Here is a 21,247-nt window from a genome sequence, read left to right as displayed (position 1 = left end):
TCCCGGCGGCTTGGCGTCAGGGGGCGTGTCTGCCGGGCCGGGGGCGTGCCCGTCTACGGGGGCGTGTCCTGGCGGCGGGGCGTCAGGGGGCGTGTCTGCCGGGCCGGGGGCGTGCCAGTCTACGGGGGCGTGTCCTGGCGGCGCGGCGTCAGGGGGCGTGTCTGCCGGGCCGGGGGCGTGCCCGTCTACGGGGGCGTGTCCTGGCGGCGGGGCGTCAGGGGGCGTGTCTGCCGGGCCGGGGGCGTGCCCGCCTACGGAGGCCTGAATAGGGCCGGCCGCCCAGGGGCGGAAACGCGCAGGTCCTGGAAGCCGGGCGGTGTCAACTGCGAGGTCGCGGCTGGGGTCGCGGTGCAGCGTTGGCAGGGACGCGTGCACGCCTGGGGGGCCCGGGTGAGGCGGGGGCCCTGGCAGGGGCCCCTTCGGGACGGCGGGTTTGGGGGGGCGCCGGGGCTCCGTCCGGACGGCGGGCTGGGGGAGGGGCCGGGGCCCCCTCGGGACGGCGGGCTGGGGAGGGGGTCCCCTCGGGACGGCGGGCTGTGGGGGGCGCCGGGGCCCCCTCAGGACGGCGGGCTGGGGAGGGAATCCCCTCGGGACGGCGGGCTGTGGGGGGCGCCGGGGCCCCCTCGGGACGGCGGACGCCCTGGGGGTGGAGTCGGCCGCCGGCGGGTCAGAGGTGGGCTTCAGGAATTCTGTCCATTTTCAGGGAAGCGCAGGGCCTGGCGCCGGATATTTAAGAGCTGAGCATTTGTGCGCGTGAGCGTGTAGTCCTCGGGTGTGGGGCACGATGAAGCCTGCAGCCCCCCACAGCCTGCTGCTGAGCTCCCTCTGCCTGGCGCTGTGCTGCCTGGGCGGCGCGCGCGGGTCCCGGAGGAGGTGAGCCCGGGACCCCTGGGAGCGGGTGGGGCGGCTCTGAGCTTCCGCAGGGGCCGGGGGCCTGGGGTCGGGTCGAGGCGCCGGCAGGTGCTCTGACACCCTCCGACATTGTAGACGCGCGCTTTGGGGTTAGGTTCCAGTGCAATGTCGGGGATATGGTGCTGGTTCCTCTTTTTAAGTTTCTTACGCAGGCTCTTCATCCCCCTGCCTTCCCCTTCCTCCTTTTCATTCAGGGTTGCAGCTGATCCTGGGTAAACAGGCGGTTTTGTGGAGGATTCTTGTTGCACGTTTGTAGAGGAAACCAAATTTTGAGCACCAGATTTTAATTTTTTCTTCTATTTATTTTGGGTAATGATTTCGTATTTAATAAAAGCTTTCGTACTTACACGGTAGGTGAGGGAAAAGGTGGGTTTTACTTTTTAATTAAGTGTCATTGCTGTTTTATCATCTACTTGAAAAGGTAACATTGTATTTCAGCTTTCCCCAGGAAGCCTATTTTTTGAAAAAGAGCTACCTTCATTAAGGGATTAGTTTTTGCGTCAGGTTAAGAGTATATCATTGGAGAGGTAGTATGGGGTACTGGTTGAGTACCAGCCGCTGGTTCATCCAGATGTGTGACCTTGGAGCTCCCTGTGTGGCTTTGCTCATCTGTCAAGTGGACATAACAACAGCACCTGCCTCCTAAGTGTTGATTCGAGGCGAGGCAGAATGTGCTTAGAATCATGTCTGGCCAGTAGCAGTCAGTAAATGTCGGATAAAGACCTGACTCTGTAATATGTGGTCCCCGCCACCCCCATCCCTGCATAATTCATGCACTGATGTAGTTGGACAACCACAGTGAGTGAGGCGTGGTCTGGAGAAAACGCAGCTGATTCAACCCTCCAGGACTTAAGGGGTCGGAAGGTGTTTTCCCAAGCGCTGGCTGGGTGGACAACTTGGTGACTCTCCTCTCTTCCTTTGCCTGGTGGCCTTTCTCTTTAGAACAGCTTCTGCACTGCTTTCAGGGGAGGCTTCTCTACACCCCCGCCGCTCTTGCCTGGCTTGTGTGTGGACCTTGTCTTGTAGACGTTCTGAGTCTTGATAGAGTCCTGGTAAATAGCGTACTCGGGGTCTCCCTCCCTGGCCGTAACTTGATCCTGTAGTCTCAGTTTCCACCTAAACGAGGGTTTTGCACCCAGAAAAAAGCAGCTTCTGACATTTGTCTCAGCTCTAGTTCTCATGCTGCAGCTTATCTTTTTCTTTTATACTGAGTGCAACTTACAACTAAGTTTGTGTAACATCTGAATTGTGATTCTGTACTTATTCAGCAGGACTCACCTCTTTACAGAAACCAATGTGTGAGCACTTGGTCCTGTTTTACTTTGGGGTCATTCCTTCTAAAATCTAATTTATCCTGAATTAAGTGTCTGTTTGAGTGAAGTCCCTTTGTGGCCGCTGACGTTTCCCATCTGTAGAGTGTTTTCACCAGCTATCCTTCCTGCTTCGACCTGTTTGCAGACATAGCTCCACCCCCCCTCACCTGGAGGTCCTAGAGCCAGGGGGTTTCCGGGCGTGTGGGTCATGGCGGGCATGGCCATGCTCCAGACCGAGTCTGAGGGAGCACCGAGTCTGAGGGAGCACCGTGTCTGAGGGAGCACCGTGGGGCCAAGCACCTGCACCTTCACACTGAGGGGTGTAGAGCACTAAGCAGCTCAAACTAGTTGAGGTCATGTTTTGTTGCCCAATGAACCACAAAAAAATTCAGGTTTGAGGGCCTTATGGGTTTCACAAATGTGGCTAAGGGATAACAATGCTTCTGTTTCTACACTCGTGACCAACCCTAGGAGGAAGGCACTTCAGGGCTCCTTCCCTCTGCGTCCTGGCCTCTGCCCCCACCTTTAGTGAGGCCTTCCCGGGCTTTCTGGCCTAAAATTTCAGTTCCTGTCCCCACTGCTGACATGCCTGTCCTCTTGCTTACTTATATTCTTTGTCACTTGTCACTGTGGGGCACCATGTGTGTTCTCTTAGCTACCGTGGTCACTGTCTCCTTCCCTGGCACGCGTGCTTCAAGAGGGTAGGGACCGGGTCCCTCCGGACAGTGCCCCCATCCCGTGGTAGTGCCTGGGGACCAGGTCCCTCATTCATAGCGTGGCCCCATCCCACAGTAGCGCCTGGCCCATGACAGTCACTCCGTGTTTGTTGAATGCATGATGGTGTAAATGGATGGATGAATTTTTCTTTAAACAGTTCTTGAAACATAAGTTTCTTGTCTTTTAACAGTGACAACCATCAGTGGAAAAAGCTAATTATGGTTCACCACTGGCCTGTAACAGTGTGCAAGGTGAGTTTTCCTGCCTCGACTGGCCCCGTTCGTGCATAGTGGGTTTCTGTGCCCACGTTTGCTCTCGGGCTGGCCTGTCATTCGTAGCCGTGTCTCGCTTCTGCTGTGAGGCTGCTCTCTCTGGGCCGAGGTTCCTAAACTGCACACTGCACTGTCTCCTTCTGCCTCTCGTGCTGTTGCTGTGCTCTGGCTCGAGTAGCGTTGGAGGGCGGAGAATGGAGCAGTGGTGACCAGCTTTGAGTGCGGTTGGAGATCTAGCTCTCCACCCTGGCGGTGGAACATCGCGGGAGCCCTGGGTCCTGTGGGCAGGGCCGGTGTAGAGAGCTCCCGTGCTGGGTAACACCAGAAGATCTGCCTGGGGGCACGGAGCAAGGTCATTTGGTGGCTGAGGTGTTTCTGTGACAAAATGTGGGTGTGTTCTTGTGCACTGAAATGCATTCCTACCTTGAAACTTCAGACATGAGATTTTTAAAAAAAATCTTCTGCCGGTGAAGCGTCATTGTTAGGGAATTAATTTCACTGCAGGGTGCCCATGACAAGGGGTCCCTGTACTGTGGCCCTGGTGTCATCCGGGGCAGTGGGGCTGTCTCCGGGCTTGTTCCCCGCATGAGTGACGTAGGTGTTATAGGGTGCAGTGGCTGGTCTGTCTTTCTCCACAGTCCTCGGTGCTCTGCACGGGCCTCGGGCACATGCCGGGGACTGACAGGTACTAGCTGCCCCTGGGTCTCAGTCATCCCCTTAAAGGCTCATCTGAGACATTGGACGTAGGGCCGACAGAAGACACCCCCCACTGCCCTGGCCGTGGGTCCTGACCTTGCTCTTTACCAGCCGGGCACCTGCGGGAAGTGGGCCCCCTGCTTGGACTGTGCTTTCCTGAGGGATGAACCTGGGATGTCAGGAGAGGTGAAGTATACGCCCCCCGCTCTGATCCTGCACTTTGTTGTCCTGCTCTTCTGCCCTCTCGGTCTGTGGCAGGTACCTTTCATGCCCCCCTCGTGCCAGTCTCCTAAACCAGAGCCTCCCTAATTTCCAGACCAACCTGGGGCAGAGCTGCCTCTCCACAGAAGGTGATCCCCACAGGAAAGGCTTGAAAATCTGCCTGGAGCCTCACTTGTTCCTCACCAGACACCCACACCCGCTTTTCATGGGTTTATTCCCCATGGGCGCATCGGTCCCATAGCCGATACATTTCTTGATGGTTGTTTTGGAAGAACTCCCCAATTTAGCTAAAAAATTTGGAAGTCCCTAAAGCGTATGCTACTGAGCTTTTATCTCCGTGAGTTTATCTTTATTGTCCTATCCTCACCTTGGCGTTTTCGCTCCAGAGCACTCGCACTCACGTTTATATTCTGTAACGTTCACACTTACTGTATCACTAACACATCCAGACCTGGCGCCTGAACCAGCTCATTTCACGGGTGCTGTGAGCCCTCAAACATTTATTTTTGATTACACGATAAGAAAATTAATGGGCAAATAGGTGTGTTTCCATCAGATTGACTTAATTTGAGAACATATAAAAAAAGGCAAAACTCAGTTTTTAATTGGTTATGTAATTGAGGACTGGGCCACCCCTTCCAGACGGAGCGCCCGTCCCCACGTAGCTCCTCTGGGCTGGAAGCCGCAGTAAATAAACAACGGAACCGTGATGTGCTGTCTGTCTTTCCTCTGCAGGAGGTTGAGAACGACTGCAGAGACCCTCCGGATTACTGGACCATCCACGGATTATGGCAAGCCCTAGCGCCGTTCACGTTTAAACAGGAAAAAACTAGCCAACCCAAAAGTAGATTGAGGCTGGTCCTAAGAGTTACCCTAGTGATTTTTGTTAGGAGTTTATTCAGTGGACCAAATCCTTATTTAAAATATCTTCACTGTTTGTACAATAACCCTAATTTTGTTGTGGCTTAGTTCTGTTTTGGTGGAACAGGGACGATCCGGCTTACATCTGCTGGTAGGGACTCTGGGTCCAGGCTGGGGTCACTAAATGTAACCCTCTCATTTTATCCTTCTTTGGGGGCAATAAGTAGATGCATAAAAATAAGTAAGCGCGTGTGCATTGTACGTGCGTGTATGTGTCTACATCGTACACGGATACCCGAGTTCATCGTTCAGGTTTTGCCTGCATTTTGTGTAGTTTATTCTTCCCTCTTTGTGCGTGTGTTTATCGTGTTTAACTGTGCCCATGAGTCAGCCTGTCAAAGGGATGCCCTTGCCCAGCTGCTCCCGTGGGGGGAGGGGCCCTTCTGGCCTTTGCCGGTACCTGCTTGTTCCTCAGGAACGGGGTTCTGTGAGCAGCAAATAAGACTGCGGCCCGGGGACCCGGCTCCGGCCCCTCCTTTGCCACAGACTTGTCAGTGATCCCACACTGCAGTCTCGGGGAGCGAGCTTCCTCGGGTCGTGCTGATGTTCCTGCCGCTTCACTTGTAGCTGGGAGGACGGTGTACCGTGTGCCCCCATCCCGGCAGGGAGCTGCTCTGGTTTTGGGGTGCTGGGCCGGCCTGTTGACACTGGAGACATGTTGGGGGTCCAGGAAGTAGATTCGGTGGCCTGGTGAACTCAGCTGCATCTGAAGACCGGGAGTTGACACGTCCAGAATTAGACATGGGGAAGTAGGGAGGGGATCCGTGCTTAGGATTTTAGGAAGCCGTGCTAGCTGAGCCTGGGTCATCGGCAGGCACTCTGAGCACTGTCTGTATGCTGCGTCATTGAGCCTCATCCTCCTGTAAAGAGAGGGAGTCGCGCCGCGGCCCGTGGGCATGGAGATTGGCAGAGGGCAGAGACTTCAGGCCCCGGCCTGACTCCCGAGCTCCCCCGACCGGCTTGTTTCGTTTGCTTCCGGGGAGGGAGTCGTCGTGTGCCTTGCTCCTGGGCGGATTTTTTGACTGCCCCTACGTGAGTGTTCTTTGTTAAGTGACTCACACGGCCTTAGTGTGTCTCTGCCTTTGCTCCCGCAGATGTTCCCGCAGATGCTCCCACAGACGTTAATGGAAGTGCTTCCTCCTGCATTGGGAGCTCATCTCAACCAAGACTAATTGCCGTTGTTTTTCATTTTAATTTCAAGGCCCGATAAAGCAGAAGAATGTAATGGATCATGGCCCTTTAATTTAGAAGAGATTAAGGTAACACTGTTCATTATGTCGCTACTGCAGATACTGCGCTCGGTTAACTCCTCAGAAGTGCACCCTCAAAGGCATGCTTTCAAATGAGGAATCACGATCGTATTCACCAGGATTCAACCCCTGGCACTTTTTCCGGATTTATGGATCCCCTAAAACAATCCCACACATTAAATCCAAACTAACCTTTCTCCCCTGCCCGGGGCCCACAGCACTAGAAGTGAATTGTGAAGTGACAGCAGACGAGGGTGAAGCCGACCCTGACTGCCCCCCGCCAGGCCACGTTAGTCCCGGGTCCCCTGTGCCTCCCGGTCAGCATTTCTAGACCTCTCTGGCTTGGAGGACAGGCACAGGGTACCACACCTGTCCTTTCTGGCTGTGGGCGGGTGGGTCTCCAGGTAGGGCCTGTGAGCAGAAAGGAAAGGATGGGCCCTCCCAGCACAAAGGCCTGTGTTACCGAATAGCCCAGGGAGCGGCTTTTACCCGCAATGCTAGTAGACACTCTCTTGAGACACTTCGTTGTGCATGTAACCAGTCATCTGTCAGGTAACAAGTACCTGGACTTACAGGGTAGGGCCTCCCTGAAAACATGAGATGGCATCAGGATTTGCTAGAATGAGGGTCCTTCCCATGAATATATGGCCCCCAAAAGGGCAAGGCAGGAAGTTCCAAACCCTTCACACGTTCTAGTCCACGTGGTATTCTTTTCTCCTCTTTCCTTCCTGTAAGGGCCTTCACTGGCAGGAACCCAGAGGCCTGAGTCTGAGGACTGTCTGTAAGAATTATTAGTGTACCCCAAAGCCTGGCAACGTCTCATTCCTCAGACCCACGTTCCCCTTCCCAGACTCACTGCAGCTTGCCTAATACCGCGGGGGTGTTCCTGGTTAGAGTCTCGTGACCCGACAGTGGAATTACAGATTCACTGACAGTGTACCGAGTGCCTCTAGCTTTCCCGCCTGAGAGGGAAAGAGCCCGGATGCCGTGCTGGCTCGCATGAGAGCTGGTGTGGGGGACGGGCCAGGGCTGAAGAGCTGCGTAGGCAGAGGCCATGGGAATGGAGAGCAAGAGGGGAGCCCAGAAGTCGAGGAACAGGGCTTGGTGACTAGCTGGGAGAGAAGCTTCCCGTGGGGCTCTGGGTATGGGCTTTGCTGGGGGTGTCCTCCTTCCTGACACGGGGGCGCTGGCGGGGGAACCGGGCTTTGGTGGGTGTGTGGTGGACAGTCAGCTTTGCACGTGTTGTTTGAAGTGCCCTGGAAACATCCCGGTGGGTTACGTGTGTCTGTCACAGGAGCGGTCTGGGCTAGAGATGAGCTTTGGTGTGATCAGTGCATAGGTGGTATGAAGCCCATAGGTGTGAACGTGGAGGGGGTGGGGAAGCAGGGCCGAGCCTGGAGCAGAGATTGGGGGGGGCAGGACATGTGATAAAGCAGCCAGAGGAGGGGAGGGGAGGGGGGAAGCCAGGAGAGGGGGGTTCGGGAAGGAGCACTAACAAGGTTCGTAAAAGGAAGGCTGAAAATGCCCTTTCAGTTGAGCGGCCTGCTGGGCAAGGTGGGGAGGTGGCCGCAAGCCACTCTTTGTTCAAAACACTGCTGGGTTACTTGCTCTGTCCCAGAAAGCCCAGTTTAGCGTTGGTCCCCTACGAAAGTGGCCTACTCCCCCCTCCTGTGGAGCTGTTGGGAGCTGAAGCCAGAGTGTGGGACAGGTGCAAGACGGGGGCACATGGAGACAGTGAGGCAGACTGCTTCCTGGGAAGTTCAGCCGTGGGAGCGTGAGGACAAGGCTTACCAGGCAGGGGACGCAAGGGGTGTCCAGTTGTCCGGTGACTGGCGGGTAGCGGGGGCTGGTGGCAAATAGGGGAAAGCGAGGTCGCCCTGAGTTTGTTTAGACACTGTTTTAAGTGAACCTCGTTTCTGGTCCAGTGGGTTTGTAGAAATTGAAAAGTAAACCCGAATGCTGTGCAGTTTAGGGCAACTATCTGTGTTGTACAGCGCGCCCAGTCCAGATGAGCTCCTCTTGGGGGAAAGGAGAACCTGAGTTTTGTGGTGTGTGTTTTAATTAGTAGATGCTACTTTTTACAGCAGTCTCAGAAACCTAAAGCAGAAAAATTAAGTGGCAGGTGCAGAGTTCCCACGTATGTCCCCCGAACGCACAGACCATGTCCCCTGTGGTTGACACCTTGCATTCATGTGGTACGCTTGTCACAGGATGGATACTTCATCGCTAGCAGACACTGTGCCGTTCCCAGTAGGCTCGCTCTGTGTCACAGAGTCTTACGGGTTTTGACAGATACGTAATGACGTGCATCCCCGGTTATACCATGCAGAGGCGTCTCACTGCCCTAAAATCCCTCATTCTCCCACTATCCCCCTCCCTCCCCCACTCCCTCACACCACTGACCCTTCACTGTCTCTGTACTCATGTCTTTTCCAGAGTAGCACACATCGGGACTCACAGCCTTTTCAGATTGGCATCTTCCACTCAGTGATATGCATGGAAGGCTCTCCATGTCCTTTCATCACTTGATGGCTGGTTTCTTGTTAGAGCTAACATTCCCTTGTCTGGGTGAACCACTGTGTGTTTACCCACTCCCCTCTGCATACTCCTATTTTCCAATGCACTTTCATGATTAGTCAGATTTCACTTTTATATGTGTTGTAAGAAATAATTTTACTCACCTGACTGTTATTGCTTAACAGAGGTCAATTCTTCTAATGTATTGGTTTATCAGATTTGCCTTCTAGGTTTTGAGTTGTTAGGTCCTACACAGATTTTTTTTTTTTATGCACAGGACCTTCTGCCTGAAATGAAGATGTACTGGCCTGATGTGATCCATCCACTAAATCACAGCCATTTCTGGTGAGTGCAGGAGAGCCATAGCCTCGGGGGGCACCGTGTGGGGCTGGGGCCGCGGGGACAGACCACGGGGCCGCCCTTCTGAGGCGCAGATGGGTGAACCACCTTTTATTTGGGATGCCATTCTCAGGGCCTTTCTCCAATAGATAAAAAATGTGGGCGAGGGGCGCCCAGGTGACTCAGTCAGTTAAGCATCTGACTCTTGATCTCAGCTTAGGTCTTGATCTCAGGGTTGTGAGTTCGAGCCCTGCGTTGGGCTCTGTGCTGGGTATTTGAAAAAAAAAAAAAATGCAGGCAAGTGGAATTTATAGAGTTGCTCCTAATCCACTGTTTCATTCATCACTTTGTTTTAGACTCTCCTGTGGTTTCACTAAGCTAAATAACATGGGTACCTAAGGGGCAGTCGCTTCAACGCAGGCAGGAGAGAATGTTTCTTAAAAGACTTTGTGCTGTTGTCTCGAGATACATCAAGAAAGAAGAAGAGGCACTTCAGAAGATCGCGGTCCCGTGCTACGACTTAGGGAGGACAGGGTGAGGTCCCACCTGCGGCTCGATCCGCAGAAACATCTTTAAGTGTAGTGGGAGCTGAGCCAAGGAGAAAAATGCTGTGTTTAACTCAAGATAGCTTTTTAAGTCATTGCTTTTGAAGAAGGTAAAATTAACGTTCATTTACATTATATTAACCGAAAATAATTATTATCTCTGCCTCGCCCCAGTGTGGCAGTTTATAGTTCACATTGCAGTTATTCAGATTTTGTCCAAAATGATTAATTCAATTTGGAAATATTTGTGTGTAGAACATTCAGAAAAGGAATTAAGTGTAGACGGAAGCTTTCTGAAACCATGGAGGGGCACTGGGTGCCTGTCCCCCGGGCTCCCTGGTGCTTAGGCCGACAAGTGTGGCAGGGGCGTGGCTCTGGGATGCACCCCCCCGGGTCTCTTCAACAGGAGAAGCACTCAGAGTTAGGGAGAGGAATGGCCTGGGTCTCCGACACATGTTCTGCACAGCTGCATTCCAGAGAACGCTTTCCCAGAACTTGACGCCCGAATGAGCTGGAGTGGGGGGATGGGGGAACGCAGGGGAAACCCTCTACAGCACTTCACAGTGCACGTAAAATGCCGAATCTGTGCAAAGTATGCAAAGTATAGTTTCCACTTGTTCCGATGTGTTCCATGACACCATCAGTCAGATTGTTGTTGCCAGGTGACTTAACAATAAATCAACAAATACCCATAAAGAAGGCGGTCCGAGCTGGTCCTTGAACATGAAATCCAAGTAGTGCGGGCAGAGTACACATGTGTTTGTGCTCTGTAAAGGCAAAATGATACTTTTTCAGGTTGGATAGTAAGTAGCACATCTAAAAACTTTTTTTGTAAACTCAGAAGTGACTATCCCGCTCTCCTTAGTATTTATGCTCCTGGAGCACCCGAGTACAGGGCCACCGTCACTGGCCCCCTGCGTGTGGCGTTGGGTCATGCTTCCCTGTTGCCCAAATTCCCTTTGCTGTGTGAGTTTCTATAGGGTCCTAGAGGCACTCGGGCCTGTCCACCTCGGCTTCGTCGTTGGGAGCTGGGGATGGAGGAGGGCTCCTGTCCGAAAACTGTCCTCTTTCATCCCAAATAGGAATCAAGTATGCAGAGTACACGGTCTTGGTATTACTTTATGCTCGAGATAATTCTCTAAGATTAAATCTATTCATAAAATTTGCCATATTGAAAAATACCTTGGACAGAGCCCCCTGCAAAGTAGGATTTCTGTTTGTTTTTTGATGCTTGTACAAAGAAGAATGAGAGTTGAGTGAGGCCCAGTTTGGCGAGCGGCCTCACTGTGGGAGGACAGCCTCACTGTCCTGGGCCTCGACATCCCAGAGAAGCCCCCACCTCTCATCCTGGAGGGCGGCCCCCGGGCCCACTCGTGTGCCCTCCTGGCGGGTGAGAGGGCCACAGGATGGGCACCTCTGCCTGGTAACTGACCATTTCGTGTTAAATGCAAACTGTCCAATTCCAGGTGATGTGGGAGTCAATGTTGGATGTACGCTAACAATGCTCTAATAGATTCTGATCCTTAAGCTAAGCTTGATCCAAACGTAGTAATAACTGACATTTATTGAATATTTCTTTTTTTTTTTTTTAAAGATTTTATTTATTTATTTGAGAGAGAGACTGAGAGAGAGAGAGCATGAGAGGGGGGAGGGTCGGGAGGGTCAGAGGGAGAAGCAGACTCCCCGCCGAGCAGGGAGCCCAATGCAGGACTCGATCCAGGGACTCCAGGATCATGACCTGAGCCGAAGGCAGTCGTCCAACCAGCTGAGCCACCCAGGCGCCCCAGTTGAATATTTCTTATGTGCTGGGAATGGCACGAAGCTCTTTGCTCCACCAGCACCCTGTACGACAGGTTCTAGAATGATTCCAGCTCCACAGAAACGAGGGCGTCTGTAATTTGGGTTCCATTTTCATCTAGTCGGAAAAAAACTCCTTTTTCTACTCTGTAGAAATAATTCACCCCAGAAACCGTGGTAGATGAAGAAAGGTAGCTGTTCCCACGCCATTTTCTTGGGCTGGAGCGACTTGTCATTTAACACTGGCCCTGTGGACGAGCTTTACTGACGCATCAGTGTCCCATTCAGATCACACTTCTGTAAGACAGCATAGGACCCCTTCATGAACGCCCCTTCCATTTTCCCGCAATAACGATGGCTACCATCCGACTCGACAGCGTCTGCGAATGGGAAGGCGGCGCACCCCACGTTTGTGGGGTCTTGGGATGGCGCCGCAGCACAGCTGGAGGGGCCCCGGCTGTGGAGTCCAGCGTGCCATTCAGGTGCAGACTCTGGGACTTCCTGGCTGAGTGGCCTCAGCAGGGTGCCTCGCTAGCCCCTCTGCCTCAGTTTCCCCATTTCTAAGCCAGCAGTATTGTTGCCTTGCAGAAGAATGTGAAATTTCCTAGTTAACTGCAATAAAACATGGGGAATTGTTATCAACAGTATTCTTCTCGAATCCATACTGCTGTTCGCGTGTTCTGTTAGAGTTCTGTCTGTGGGCGGATGAGGACACGTCGTGATGGGCGGAGGCGGAGATGGGGAGGGGGCCCGCGGCGTTTCTCTTCTCGGCTAGCTGCTGAGAAAGGACCGGTCGGTGTCCCTGTGAAGCAGAACACCCGGGCCCCGTGATGGCTGGGTGCCCGCCTGCGTGGGGGCGCTTTGTTTTCCTCAGCCGTGGTTCGTGCTGAGTCACCGAAGTGAGTTGTCCCTGACTGGCAGGGAGGGGCTGCAGGGAGATGGAGCACCCTCTGGAGACCGGACTCTGTCCCCTGGGGCCTCGTTCCCACGCGCAGGGGGCTCACGAGTCGTGCCCGTTGCACAGAAGGAATCTTAGCCTCCTTCTTCGTACAAGAAACAATGTGCGTGCAAATGTCCTGTCCTAGGTGTGAACTCTTCATTGTGGGTCTGTTTCATGACTTTTAACCGGAGACTGTTGATTAAAACGCTCTCCCAGGAAGCACGAGTGGGAGAAGCACGGCACCTGTGCTGCCCAAGTAGACGCCCTCAACTCGCAGAAGAAATACTTCGGTGGAAGCCTGGACCTGTACCGGGGGCTGGAGCTTAACAGGTAGGGGGCCCCCTGGGGCCTGGCCCTCCCAGGCCGTGCAACCGTCCTGAGGAATCCTAGCATCTCCCACCCAGCCTTGCAGGTCAGTGTGGGCCTCGGAGACGTAGGGCCCTGTCTGGGCTCGGACGTCATCGGACAGTGAGTGGGCCCGAGGAAACAAGACTGACCAGGGCACACGTCTTTCAGCCGGGATTTCTTTTTTTTTTTTTTTTTTAAGATTTTATTTATTTATTTGACAGAGAGAGAGACAGCGAGAGAGGGAACACAAGCAGGGGGAGTGGGAGAGGGAGAAGCAGGCTTCCCGCGGAGCAAGGAGCCCGATATGGGACTCTATCCCAGGACCCTGGGATCATGACCTGAGCCGAAGGCAGATGCTTAACGACTGAGCCACCCAGGCGCCCTCAGCCGGGATTTCTGACGAAAGTCTTTTGCATTAACGCGGCAGGTTTTGTAAAGACCGCGCATCACTAAGTGTTTGGATCGCTGCTCTAGTGTTTCTGGAACAAGCAGGAGGAGGTGGTAGGCAGGGGTCCTTGGAGCCTAGAAATTACCCAGACCCAGAACTCGTAAAAACCCCCTCCAGATGGCCCTGCTGAGGGCCAGGGCCCCACCTGCTCGCCCCGCCCGGCCGTGACTGAGAGCTGGGGCTGAGGCTGGCCGTCCACTGTCTGAGCATTTTTGGTGACCAGGTGTGTGGGCAATTCTTGCTTTTCTTCATTTAAGTGGTCACATAGTAAACCTGTGACCTTGTTTTAAAGACCAGGACAGGAAAGTAGATAATTTGCTTTAGTTAGAAGAAGCCAGAATCCTATCAGGCGCCTTTGCTAGTCACCTGTGTTTAAGCTTGTGAACCACATCTGCTTAGAAGATGCGCGGGCCCGCATCCGTTCTCTGCACATGCGCTCTACTGCCCCGGCCTACAGAGGCGCAGCCGGCCCCCTGTGTCACTGGGATCCGGGTGGGGAGGGGCGAGCGCCCCGGGGGAGGACAAGACTGCCTGAACTACGCCCTGCAGAGGAGGCCTCAGAGCCACGTGTCCCTGGATCCTGCGGCTGCCACTGGCCCGTTGTGCACCGTGTAGGTTCTGCGTCTCCGTCCAGAAGGTGACGGAGGGGTCCTCGCAGGTTCCCACGCCTTCCTGCTCTCGGACCGCAGGACTGAGGACCGCCGCACGGGGGGTACGCACCAGCCGGCGTCCCGGCTCCCGCCTGCCGGGCTTCTCTGCAGCTCTTCTCGCAGCAAGAGCAAGACCTTTGGGAACATTTCCTCACCCCAGAAGTGTAGCTGATGCCCAGTCCGGACATCCTGGTGAGGGTTGCCTGGGAGAGTTTCCGCAGTGCAGAGTGGCGGAGCGGGGTCCACTCGCGGGCCGTCTGCAGAGAGGAGGCCGCCCCAGGTTTTCCTGACGCCTGAGCGGCGCGAGGTCCGGCTCACTGCCCAGGCCCGGTTCTGCTCAATCAGGAAAAGGGCAGTGAATGGGGACTGCTGAAAGGCTTTATATAAAACATCTCAATAATTCATCCTTTCATCTGACAACTGTTTAGGAAGCACCTCCTGCTTACACTTTCTGAATGTCTGTAGCTCTCTGTGCGCACAGGCGGGTGCAGGATCCCCAGTGCTGGGGTCACTGCGGCTCGGGCAAGGCCATCACCACTGCTGGGGGCGCCTAATTATTCCTCCTGCAGAAACGTGCGCTCGGGGCCTGCTGAGCACAACGCTCTGCGGGGGTATGAGGTCTGTTAGACTACCTGGGAATAGGGTTGTAGAGAAAGTATATTCCTTCCCCGTTCCTCCAAGGAAAATCTAAAATCCCAGTGCTCACAAAATTAGCAAGTCAAAACATAAGATCCCTTGTATTTTTCTCTATGCTATAAACCCCTACCACAGATTATCTTTTTCTCAGAGGGAATCCTGTCATGTTATCATAAACTAGCAGTGTTCTATTCACTTTATAATATGAAGGTAGCAAACCTGAAAAATGCAAAGTATTGTGAACCGAAGATCTTGGATAACCCACAGACACAGGCCAGGGAATTAATGCCAATCTAATCTTAACACCATAGAAAATATTATAGACTAATCTGGGCTGAATGCCAGGCTTCCCCAAATATTTCTCTTTCTCTGCCTCGCTTCCTTGGTGACCTGACTCTCGGGCTCTTCAGCAACACTGCCCAGTAGAAAAATAATGCAAACCATATACGTAACTTAAAATTTCCTAGTACCTCATTAAAAATAGCAAAAAGCAACCAATGAAATTGATTTTATATTATTTAACCCAATGTATCCAAAATAGTGCAACTTGAAATAAATATTTAAAATGTGGAAAGTTTTGCATTTCTAGAGCCAGAGCTTTTGAAATCTGGTGTTTACGCTGTGCAGATAGCATGAGGACAGGCCGTGGGCACGTTTATTTCTAGGCTCCGAGGACCCTTGCCCACCACCTCCTCCTGCCTGGGCCAGGAGCGCTACAGCGGAGACCCAGACACTTGGTGGTGTGCTGTCTTTACAAACACTGTCTTGTTAACACAATATATACTGTTGCCAGAAATCACGGCTGGAGGAGGCATGCCCTGGTCAGTCCGGTTTTCCTCGGGCAGACTCATCTGACGATGTCCGTGTCCAGAGAGGCAGCCCGGGTCTCACGTCTGCTCCGGGTGGTCATAGCCCCGATAATCCAGGGAGACGTGATGGAGGCTCGAGTGTTGTTTTGGGACTTTTAATCTGAGAATTGTTTATATTGTGCTCCATCATTTAACAGGTAAATTAGTCATATGGTATTTTGATGGGATAGCTGGTCAAAACCATATGCTTTAGGAAATGATTCAAGTCTGTGGGTGTTGAATGTATTTAAAGATTTGACCAAGTGTGGTTTTCTAGGATAAGCCTGGAATCCAAAATCAGTTGCTAACTATCTTTTGAAGCATGCTTGGCAAATAGGTGGTAATGTGTGTGCCAACTCCAGTGGGTACGGGCCATCTGGCCACTGTCGAGAAGGGTCCGGGTGCTGGAGAGAGATCCGCAGTGGGTGCGCTGTGGGGAGGGGTGGTCAGGGAAACCCGAGTCCCATTTATGTGTTGTCCTTGCTCACAGATTTATTGCTGAAAGCAATAGAAAATACTTTCTTTTAAGAGTATCTTCATTTTTATTAAGAAATATATTTTAAAAGAACAAGAAAGGAAAATGTATGGTATTATACAGCTAATTTTTTTTTAATTTAAATTTTAGCATGCTCCAAAAATTGGGAATAAAGCCATCTATCAATTACTACCAGGTAAGTCTTGCTTTCAGCTTCGTAACCGAATGCATGTCTGCCACCTGAGGACACCTAGCATCCCGCCCACGGTAGAGTGTCTGCAGCCTGAGCACCGCACTTGGGTTTTAAAGTGACTCGAACAAGCCCTCTTCTATTTGACTATTATGTTTCCAAATAGGCTTATTTATATCTTGTTTCCCAGTGCACATTGTGATCTGAAAGCTGTGTAAACCTTGAAGCCGAGGTTCACGGTCCCTCGGTGAAAAGCGTGTTCCAGGCTCGCACAGGGCAGGGGAGTAAGTGGTTTGAAAAGCACATTCCAGGGCACCTGGGTGGCTCAGTTGGTTAAGCGACTGCCTTCGGCTCAGGTCATAATCCTGGAGTCCCGGGATTGAGTCCCGCATCGGGCTCCCTGCTCAGCAGGGAGTCTGCTTCTCCCTCTGACCCTCCCCCGTCTCATGCTCTCTCTCTATCTCATTCTCTCTCTCAAATAAATAAATAAAATCTTTAAAAAAAAAAAAAAAAGAAAAGCACATTCCATTTTATAGTATTTTGTTTGCGGAAGACACATAAGATTTTTTTTGTTTTCATGATAAAACTACAGAAATTTAAACAGACCAGATCTTACTGTCTGGTAAGCATATGCAAAAGATAACTGTTTTCCACCCAGGATAGCCTGTTTTCATAAAGGGAGTCTTACTGGCTCACGGCCTGGCGGGTTCCTTTACTGTCCCCCATGGTCACCCTCCGTGGGCAGGTGTCCCACGGAGAGACACTGAGTGACCCTCGGAGCCTGAAGTACTTCCCCTGGTCCTTCGCACAGTAAGCTTGCTGACTCTTGTGTTAGGGAACTGATGTGTTCTCTACATAAACTGATTTAATCTCCTGGGATTAAAAAAAGATTAAAGTTACTGATTTTAGCAATCCCTGGTTTCCAGGCTCCTGGCTGCACACCGAGCTGTCATTTAGGTCTCCTGACTGTGAAATCAGTCGGCATTTCTGCTGCGCTCTAGGACATCTGTGCTCCACCCTGTAGCCGGTTTCCGCTTGATCTTGATCTTGATTGGATCTTGATCTTCCGCTTGAGGTCCCGCCTGCAGCGAGAGTGGGGCTGGGAGGGAACAGTGACCCTGGGGAGACAGTGTCAGCTGCCCCAGGAGAGAGAGGGTTTGCAGGGCCCCCTAGGTCCTCAGGGTTCACGTTCAAGCAGGTAGGGGGACTGTGTTTACATTTTTGCCCAGAATGTGTCTATCAGAGAACGGATTTCAATGACAGTAAAAGCACCAAGGACAACTAATGTCTTGAGCTCCCTGTCTGTGCCGCAGGCACTTTGTTAGGTTCGGAAGCAGCAAGATGTGAGCTCAGACAGGAGTCCTGGCCCGTGAAAGGTGGTCTGATCTATTGCACGCAGCACCTACGTTCTGGGTGTGGACAGAAGCTCAGGGCAGGGAGGAGAGTGGAGACTGTGGAGCACATGTGGGGGCCACTGTGGTCTGAGGGTGGAGCCCAGGTGGCTGACGGCCTGTCCCCAGGGTCTCGTCTTCGAGCCCGGAGTGCCGGGAGGACTGTGCCCTGTGGTCTGCTGTGCGTGTTTGTGAGCGCGGAAGCCGGAGTGTCCCGTGTGCATGGGGTGGACCTCTTACACCACCTCTGCCCGAGTATTTCTAATGCATTTTATCTCATTTCAGATTTCAGATATTAAAGACGCCCTTGCCAGCATATACGGAGTCGTACCTAAAGTCCAGTGTCTTCCACCGAAACAGGTCAGAGGTGCTATGCTATGTTTTGTTGCTCTTTGTCTTTATCGAGAAGACAGGTTAATGTTGTCAGCATCTGTGTGCTCACCATGGAGTTCCCAGGGGCAGAGATGCGTGTGTGCGCATGTGTGTGGGAGTGTGTGCATACAGGTAATGCTGTGTGCACTTTAAAATCGCAGACGGTTAGACACGGATCCGAAGGGACACATGCGTCCCTGTTCACAGCGGCATCATCTACAATAGCCAAACTGTGGCAGCAGCCCAGGTGTCCACCGACTAATGCGTGGATGAAGATGTGGTGTATACACAATGGAATGTTGCTCAGCCATAGAAATGAATGAGATCTTGTCATTTGCAACAACATGGATGGAGCTGGAGAGTATGATGCTAAGTGAAATAAGGCAGTCAGAGAAAGATAAATACCATATAATTTCACTCATATGTGGAACAAGCAAAGGAAAAACAGAGAAACAAACCAAGAAACAGACTCTTGACTCTAGAGAACACACTGCTGGTCACCAGAGGGGAGGGGGGTGGGGGGATGGGGGGCTAGGTGATGGGGCTGAGGAGGGCACTTGTGATGAGCACCGGCTGTTGATGGAAGTGATGAATCGCTGTATTGCACATCGAAACATATATGACACTGTACGTTAACTGTACTGGAATTAAAATAAAATTACACACACACACACACACACACACACACATTGTTCTTCGATGCTCGAATAGGGTTTGTTTTCTTGAGACTTCTCCCCGACAAGAACACACGGGCTCTGGCAGGGACGGTGAAGGAGGCGGGTGTACGAAACATTTCTAAGTTAGGGATTTTCTCAGGCTTTCCATTGTTAGTCTTAGTCATTTTAACCGTAGATACTTGTCTAGTGTGTACAGGGCCTGTAGTTTCTTTTGTCAGCTTCGATAAAGACTTAAATTCTTTGAGCAATAGGGTCCTTTGACCCATTTATTCTGGTGCTCGCTTCGGCAGCACATATACTAAAATTGGAATGACCCATTTATTCTGCAAAACGTCTCCCGATGCCGTGATGCATATGCCGTGCACAGAGGTGCACATTCCTCAGGTTCAAGCGGTGTCCCCTCCCCCAGGCCACCAGGCTGGCAGGGGGACATCTGGGTGGGGACCGGGCGGCGAGCCCTGCAGCCCCCTGCCGGTCGCTGCTGGACAGAGTGGGGGGCCCCCGCTCGTTGCTGGCCCCTGGAGTCCCCCCTTGTGTCTTCAGAGTCTGAGACTTGATGACCACAGAACAGGCGATCCTCTGAGATCCAAATTCTCAGACGCCCCTCATTTTCTGTGTTTAGGGTGAGGAGGTGCAGACAATCGGTCAGATCGAACTGTGCTTCACCAAAGAGCTGCGGCTACGGAACTGCACGGAGCCGGGGGAGCCCGGGGGGCCCGGGGGGGCCGGGGACCCGGGGCTGGAGGTCTGCGAGGACGGCCCGGCCTTCTACCCGCCGCCACAGCAGACAGCTCCCTGACGCCCATGTTTTGAAGAGCTGGAGAGATGCACAAAGCACTGCCTGTCAGAAAGCGGCTGCCAAGTGGAACGTTGCGTCTGCAAGCGTCTCTGCTGCAAGGCTGTTCGGTTTTGCGTTTCCCTTCACGCCCGTGTGCTGACGCTGTACCTGTAAATCTGGGCTGAATATGGGTGCAGCGGGAGAAAGGAAGCCTCCCACGCCTCGGTAGAGGCTTTGTGGTTGGAATAAAGGATACAGATTTTCTTTCCTTCTCCCTTACTACGCTCTTTGGCGCCCTGGGCTCGGCAGGCCCCTTGGAGGTGGGCACACGGTGGGGATTCAGAGCGGCTCGCCTGCCCCTCCAAGCAGGTGGCCTTCTTGGCGTGGGGGTCGCGCGGGGCCTGTTCTCAGGCCGGGATCAGGCCAGCGGCGGGTGGGCGTCTCACCTCCTAGCTCGGAACGTGTTCACCGCGTCCCCTTGGTAGCCTGGCGCAGGCAGGGGAGATGCTCCAGGGGGCTGCAGGGGACCTGCCAGCCAGCATCCCCACCCAGTCAGGGGCTGCACAACCTCAGCCCAGACCCTGTTTGGGTTCCTTTCTGAGAGGAGGTAGCCCAGCCGCAGCCTGGTGGGGCCGCTGATGAATCAGGATGCAAAGCGCCCAGTGACACAGTGTAGCCCTGGGGGGGGGGGGGGCAGCGCCCCCTCCCTGTCCCCGGAGACTGCGCCCTTCCCTTTGTGCAGGACGACGCGGCTCCCCCCGCCGACGGACAGGCTCTCCCCCTGCTGCACTGAGGCTTCGTCTGCGAAGTGAGGACACCTGATGGTCTGTGAGATGGAAACCCTCGGAACGTGACTCCCCCTTGGTCTCTGCCCTTCCGAGACGTGTTTGGCTGTGGGGGGTAAAATACGACCCACCTATTTGTTTTAATCTGGTTGATACTGTCCTAGTTCTTTTATTTATCAAACACTTGAAATAAAATTGACTCTGTGTACTTCAGAACACTAACTTACTTAATCCTAAGAACAGCCATATTTTCAAAATAACCCTGTCTCTAACAAAAAACCTACTGAATTGAAGGGCTATAAAAAGGTCATGCTGTGAGGAATAACTGATGTTTCCTTTCACGTTTTAGGGTTAGTGTTAGTGAACAGGTAGGCATGACTGATTCCAATAGCAAGCAAGAAGATTTTTTAAAAGATGCTGGATTTCTCATCAGAGCAAGTCCTAATTTTATTTCCCCACAGCGTAAATCTCTGTATTTTCCCAGGGCTGCCGTAACAAAGGACCACAAACTGAGTGGCTTAAAACAACAGAAATTTATTCCTTTATGGTTCTGGAGGCCAGACCTCTGAGACCAAGGCGTGGGCAGGGCTGCGCTCGCTCTGAACACTTGCAGGGGGGACCCTTCTTTGTCTCTTCCAGCTCCTGGCAATCCCCCACAGGTGGAGGCTTCATTTCAGCCCCTGCCTCTGCCCTCCTGTGGCTTCTCCCCATGTGCCTGTCTGTGTCAGATCTCCCTCTCCTTTCTCTTGGAATGACACCAGTCATACTGGACTAGAGCCACCCTAACAACCTCATTTTGACTTGATTACATCTGTAAAGACCCTATTTCCAAATAAGGTCACATTCACCAGTCATGGGGATCAGAACCCACAACACGGACCACAGACAAGACCTGACTGGCTGCTGGCCTCTGTATTCTGTACAGTAGGGCTGACGTGCTGTGATGCTGTTACCCCAAGGAGGAGCCCATTGGAAAATTATCCTCCTACAAAAACGAGGAACCTGGGAATTGTTGGAGAGGAGATCTCTGAAGGCTCTCAACACGCTTTAAAACCCACGCAGTAAAGATGGCTTACTTGATCAGGGCTGAAGAGATTTTTTAAGCAAGATTGAGGTTATCCTTTGTAACACGTACCTTTCTGGTAATGCACAGACTACAGTGAGGAAACATTTAACAGGTTCTCAGCAGGTCCGATCAGGATGTGAAT

General features: G+C 52.7%; 1 protein-coding gene across 4 annotated transcripts; it reads left to right on the top strand.

The window, feature by feature from the left end:
* The first annotated feature begins 216 nt into the window (after positions 1-216).
* Positions 217-20,255, top strand: RNASET2 (ribonuclease T2). 4 transcript variants are annotated; one of them, XM_081829301.1, is made up of 10 exons: positions 217-299; positions 704-873; positions 3,133-3,193; positions 4,868-4,923; positions 6,255-6,312; positions 9,098-9,165; positions 12,658-12,771; positions 15,997-16,042; positions 17,713-17,787; positions 19,099-19,518. In XM_081829301.1, the coding sequence occupies exons 2-10, from the start codon at positions 785-787 to the stop codon at positions 19,273-19,275; spliced, it is 744 nt and encodes a 247-aa protein (XP_081685427.1). In that variant the 5' UTR covers positions 217-299; positions 704-784; the 3' UTR covers positions 19,276-19,518. The 4 variants fall into 4 exon arrangements, with proteins under 4 accessions (XP_081685427.1, XP_081685429.1, XP_081685426.1 ...); XM_081829303.1 differs by lacking the exon at positions 19,099-19,518 and adding an exon at positions 19,997-20,255 and having other exon boundaries at positions 274-390; XM_081829300.1 differs by having other exon boundaries at positions 274-390.
* Positions 20,256-21,247: the final 992 nt, after the last annotated feature.

This window comes from Leptonychotes weddellii, chromosome 8 (genome assembly GCF_054177405.1).
Source record: "Leptonychotes weddellii isolate Sample4059 chromosome 8, ASM5417740v2, whole genome shotgun sequence".
NCBI lineage: Eukaryota > Metazoa > Chordata > Mammalia > Carnivora > Phocidae > Leptonychotes > Leptonychotes weddellii.
The sequence above is the reverse complement of the archived record's forward strand: the minus strand, read 5'-3'. Positions and strand labels throughout refer to the sequence as shown.

Coding starts and splice junctions, on each gene's coding strand:
- RNASET2 (XM_081829301.1), top strand. CDS start 785: ATGAAGCCTGCAGCCCCCCACAGCCTGCTGCTGAGCTCCCTCTGCCTG. Junction 6,313..9,097: donor TTAATTTAGAAGAGATTAAG/GTAACACTGTTC, acceptor TTTTATGCACAG/GACCTTCTGCCTGAAATGAA. Junction 9,166..12,657: donor CTAAATCACAGCCATTTCTG/GTGAGTGCAGGA, acceptor ACGCTCTCCCAG/GAAGCACGAGTGGGAGAAGC.